Genomic DNA, 5,717 nt, shown 5'->3' with positions numbered 1-5,717 from the left:
GAGTGACTCTCTTCTGGCACCGGCATTTTTTTCTGGTGGTTGAATCATAATTCGGGGGCATCCTCGTTTCCTAAGACAAAACCATCTAAGCCTTTCTCAGTATCTCTCTGTCTGGCTGCAACGCGCCGGAAGCAGACCATAACGGTCTCTAAGAGAACCAGCCAGGAAGGGAGCCGTGCGCTCTTCTCCTACCCATCCTCCGCTCCTCCACAGAACCCAGTCATCATTACCGGGCACTGTGCCTTGGCTCGCGCCCCTCCCTCCCTCTCCTCCCCCTCCCTTCACTGCTTCTACTTTCACTCTATTGCCCTCCCTCCCTGCTTTTCCTATGTGCGTCGAGAGTCTCCTCCTCTCACAGAGTCTGAGCGCACGTCTCCAACAAGCCTTTGCGCGCGTACAAGCTCTCCAAGAGAATCCCCTACGGTCGGCCCCTCCCCTTTCCGTTTCTTACCGCCCTCACTCATTCATGACCCCGTATCGGTGACGTAGGAGATTCCACGGTGCCTACTGCCGTAGGCAATAACGGGATGCTGGAGTATAAATGGGACACTGGTGGCCATCAACCGGCACACTCTCAGTCGCTCCGACTCGGGAACCAGGGCATCAGCGGAGATAGCAGGCTTAACTTCGTCCTATTAGGCTAACTCGCTTTGGGCTTTGGTTCAGGATGGAAACCTCTTCGATTTCTCGGAGCCGACGATGCTCTATCATGCGCAACTGCAAAAGTAAGTTTCTTCTCTTCTACAGTACTTTGGTTCTGGATGTCGCATGGAACCTACAGTACAGATATAGATCTGATTCTAATAGTCAAAAGAACTTGTGAAGCAGATTTTAAGTTTTTAATCGCAGCATGTTTGAGGTATTCTGATATACTGTTGTATGTTGGAGAATACAAAATGGATACATGATTGGTATTGATAGAAAATCAAGATGAAATTGTCAGAAAATTACTTAGGCTGCGTGATTTATTGCAGTCAAGCAGCATGGACTACTACTTGATATCTAGCTGAATGTGATTAGGACTTTTTGTTAAAGATTTGGCCATGTTTAGACCGAGCGCTTTTGCAGTGATGCTGTGCGTAATGCTCGGTGCAAGTGTTGAGCTGAAGCACAAACTTTGTCTCAACTGTGAGAAGATAAGGCCGTACGATGATTATTCTACATGCATATTTAGTAAATGCAGTATCTTCTCAAAAGTACCATGTATTACATGCAGTATAGAAGAAGCGACTCACGCTGCTGTTGTAAAGTGGAGGATGCTGATTTTGGCACCACGGACAGCTCCCGCTCACCGCTCTCTCTCTCTCTCTCTCTCTCTCTCTCTCTCTCTCTCTCTCTCTCTCTCTCTCCTCCAGGCGGTCTCTCCCTCTGGCTGGTGGTGTGGCTGGTCCTTGGCAAGCCAAGTCCGGCATCGGCGTGCCCGCACCTGTGCGTGTGCTACCCGACGCCCATGACTGTGAGCTGCCAGGCGCAGAACTTCACCGCCGTCCCGGTCGGAGTGCCCTATGAGTCGCAGCGTGTGTTCCTCCAGAACAACCGGATCACGGAGCTTAGAGTTGGCTCTTTTGGCTTCGGAACTCAGGTAAGAATGAACGTGTAAAACGGCATCTGTAGCGTAGAAGCAGTCTAAGCAGTACATTTCAGTTTTTAGGCATTTTCTGTACATTGAGGTAGAAAAAATACGCACAGGGGAGATTAATCAGCTTTGCACCTTTTGTCTTCTTACAACAGGTTCTGTGGCTGTTCTCCAACAACATCACGTGGATTGAGGGAGGGGCTTTCAGTGAGCTGAGGGACTTGGAGGAGTTGGACCTTGGGGACAACCCTAACCTTCACAGACTGGAGGGAGGAGCCTTCCGCGGGCTAGAGAAACTCCAGAGCCTCCACATGCACCGCTGCCGGCTCACTGCACTGCCCCATGACATCTTCCACAAACTGTACAGCTTGCAGTTCCTCTATCTGCAGGTAGGGGCGCTGGAGAGACATGATAATCACTCTTGCTGCCACTCAACACGTGCATTACTGTAACACAGCATCACAATGCAAATACTGCAGCCCTCTCAGTGTCTGTTCCTGTCATGCTAAACCTTTTTTCTCTCTCCATTTTTTTCTTTTCTTCCTCAGGAGAATAATCTCCACTTTCTGCAGGATGACATCTTTTCTGACCTCATCAACCTGAGCCAGCTTTTCCTGCATGGCAACCGTATCCGCACGCTTTCAGAGAACGTGTTCCGTGGCTTGGTCAACCTCGACCGCCTTCTCCTCCATGACAACCGCATCAGGCAGGTGAACCGCCGCGCCTTCCGCGACCTCGGCCGCCTGACCATGCTCTTCCTCTTCAACAACTCCCTGGCCGAGATCCCCAGCCAGACCCTGAGGGACACCCAGGGCATCGAATTCCTCCGGCTCAATGCCAACCCCTGGGCCTGTGGCTGCGAGTCCCGCGCCCTGTGGGAGTGGTTCCGCGAGGCACGCGTCTCTTCGTCCGAGGTGATCTGCGCTTCCCCTTCCACCCGCCGCGGCCAGGACCTTCGCTTCCTCCGTGAGATGGACTTCGCCCTCTGCCCCCTGGCTGACCCCGGCTCCATCGCCGGCTCCACCACCACCACCTTCAGCACCAAGACCCGCTGGTGGTTCCACAAGAACAAGCCCCAGTCGTCCACAAAGGGCATCTTCGAGAAGGCCTCAGAGACCGTCAAGGCTGGTTTGTATGGGAAAGGCCCGTCCACGACCACCTCAGTACTCAAATACGAGCTGGGGGAGGAAGAGCTGGCGCTGCCCAAACTTGACCCAGAAGAGTACTGGGCGAATTACGGCAATGAGGACTCAGGTATCTCTGTGCGGTGCTTCGAGCTTGATTGTTCAAATGAATTCGACCTGAATCCAGCCTCTTCCTCTCCATCCTGCTCATCCTCTCTCTTCTCACTACTAGCCCTCTCTGTATTTACCCTCTGCCTCAACCTCCACCTACTATACGGCTGAATCAGACTCTTAGTACCGCTCCCCATGTTCCTTTCGGCCTGTTTTAAAGGCTGTGAGGACCCCTGTTAGACTCTCTACACCCCCTTTGCCTGCATTGCTGTTAGCCTAATCCTCAAGGCTCAGCGTGGGAGATAGGGGGACGGTTAGATTCTGAATCTACCACCTACAGGGCTTAACAATTTTCAGGGTTGCTAAGAGTTCCTCAGCTATGCTCATATAAATCTACAATACTCTACAGGTGTGGCTTTCTGTGTCTCACCTGTATGATGTCACGATTCCCTGCAATCAGGGCTACGAGGGCTGAGTCCATCTCTAATATCAACGCAATTTGATAGCAGTTGTGGATGATGTTGTGAATTTCACCTCAACTTAGTTACCTGACTTGTGCTATTTAGAGCATCCAATTAACTGGCTGCTTGACTTATTACAATTACTGTTAGAATCAGTGCACAGTAATGACAATATACTGTAACCACTTAAAGTGTCATGTAAATAGTTCTGTATTCTGTGATTGTTCAAACTGATTATCTGTGACTCCACCACCATCACTCTCATCTTTATCCAGGAAAACTGTGAAGGCTAGTGCCTCTACAGGACAGAGCACGACGCACAGCGAGGCTGAGTGTTTGCCAGGAGAGAGACAGGAGGACAATATACTGTGAAGATGGGAGGGAGTGAAAAGACAGAGAAAGAGAGAGAAATAGAGAGAGAGAGTGAGTGAGAGAGAGAGAGAAATAGAGAGAGAGAGAGCGAAAACAATGCAGGGATGCCGAAGAAAAAGGAAGACTAACAAAGAAAATGACAGCACGAGGAGGGGAAGATAGATTTTTTTTAAGAAACAGGATTTGAAAGAGGAAGAGAAGAGGGTAGGAGAGGGGTAACACTGACGCAGCAATAAGAGAAGAATAGAGAGAGAACAGTGAGAAACTGTGAAAGACAGTGCTGGTCGTAGAAGCAGCAACCCACAGGAGAAAAATAACAAATCCACTCATCAGTCGTTGTTCCATCCATCATACCATCCACCACCTTCTTTGAATATGGTGTCGCTTGAGACAACCACAGGGAACGGACGCTTCTTGTCTGGAAGCCAGAGATTTTGGATGTTGGATGTCTTTTTGTGACATATTGATATAATGTGTAAAGATTGTTGACTTGGATGCAGATAAAGATCTAGATAAAAGATATACTGAATATTTCCTGAATCATGTCTATCATGCTTTCCTTTCAGCCAAGAGTTTTACAGAGTGTGTTTTACAGTAAAATAGTCACTTTGTTTCTTAGAAGCAAAAGCAACAAACACAATGTGGGGCGGGTAAAGACAAAATGCCACGAAAAAGTAGCAGATTGCCGGCAACTTAAAGCCAACCTGGCCACATGGATTTGACGTCACAGCTAGAGCCGCCGAGATTGGCTGTGGGTGTCACAGGCATTTTTTGTGTACGTGGATAACGGAGGATGAATGGATTCACAAGCTGGCAACGCTACAAAAAAGCAAATACGTCAGTAGGTTTGTTGCTCCATTGACTCATTGCTGGGCTATGCCAGATGGACAGACGAGGTGCAAATTGGCTGGTTTGTAAATACGCAATGAGAGCCATGGGAGAGTCTGGAACTATAGTGGGCACAGGATGATTTTTGGACTGACAGACTGACATGCCGACAGACTGACAGAGAGCCAGTAGAGAAGTGGGCTTCAAAGACAAGGCTTACAGGCTTACAGGCTTTGTAAAAATGCTGAGGCTGCAAAAGTGAGAAGAAGAAATGGCCAGAGCAAGCTGCAGCGGAAGTAGCGCAAAAACAGGGAGATGGAGGAAGTTACCAAATATAGACATCCATTCTTTCTTCTCCAGCAGTGTTCATTATAATCGACCCCTTTTCAAAACTAGTTTCCGCATTACCTCCTAGGTGAGCTGATGTATAGTAGAATAGCAGCGGCTGATTTTCTAAAGCTCTGAGCATCTCTCAAGGGCAGAGAGGAGAGGGTCTGCAGCTCCAACAGGGGGCAAGGCCAATATGTGGTGGGAGTGAAAGAGTAGGAGGTGATTTTATACACACACATACACCTACACCTAACCTTGCTTCAACAGAGCTGAGATTATAACAAGATTGCTTTTCTTTACCCAGTTGTCAGAGTGATTGAAAATGTCTTTTAGAGATTTTATTTTATTTTATTTTTGTCAATGGAATTCCGGATGAAGAATTGTTCTGGGAAATATTCAGTGTCATCTTTCGGTTCAAGTCGTTTATTGAGTCTCGTTGAGGAGGTAGAACTGAGCCCGGGTGCTCTTCAGTGGCCATGACAGTGAGGTCACTGTCAGACGACCAAAGTGCCAGTTATGCCATTTACCCCTTGTTGAGTCTTTCAGTGTGCATGTCCTGTGTTTTGTATCTAAGACGGAGACAATAATTATATATGACAGATTGGATTTGTTTGTTATTTATTTTTACTGTAAAAGAAAAAAAAGATGGTCTTTGACAGATGCATCAAAAAGAAAGAATAAATTCATACTTGTTTTACCAAAATGATTTCTTTCATATGAACGTTTCATTCTGTGTCTTGGCTCCTGTCCACTCAAAGCAATAGAGGCACACATACACACCTACACACATGCATGCTCACACACACACAAACACACACAGGCACAGTTGCCATTGTGTAAGTCCTCCAGGCTGTTGTCCAGCTTTCTCAGCTGTGAACTATTCAGCTGAGAAAGAAGCCGAAAGTAAAGAGATGA

At 47.9% G+C, this 5,717-nt stretch overlaps 1 protein-coding gene across 1 annotated transcript; it reads left to right on the top strand.

Moving 5' to 3' along the window:
- The first annotated feature begins 568 nt into the window (after nt 1-568).
- On the top strand, nt 569-5,501 carry rtn4rl2a (reticulon 4 receptor-like 2 a). Its single transcript, XM_085764315.1, has 4 exons — nt 569-725; nt 1,356-1,582; nt 1,732-1,965; nt 2,125-5,501. The coding sequence occupies exons 1-4, from the start codon at nt 668-670 to the stop codon at nt 2,980-2,982; spliced, it is 1,377 nt and encodes a 458-aa protein (XP_085620441.1). The 5' UTR covers nt 569-667; the 3' UTR covers nt 2,983-5,501.
- The last annotated feature ends 216 nt before the right edge of the window (nt 5,502-5,717 follow it).

This window comes from Trachurus japonicus, chromosome 1 (genome assembly GCF_045865225.1).
Source record: "Trachurus japonicus isolate A0001 chromosome 1, Traja_1.0".
Lineage (NCBI taxonomy): Eukaryota > Metazoa > Chordata > Actinopteri > Carangiformes > Carangidae > Trachurus > Trachurus japonicus.
Note: the sequence above shows the minus strand (reverse complement) of the source record. Positions and strands in the feature narration are given on the sequence as shown.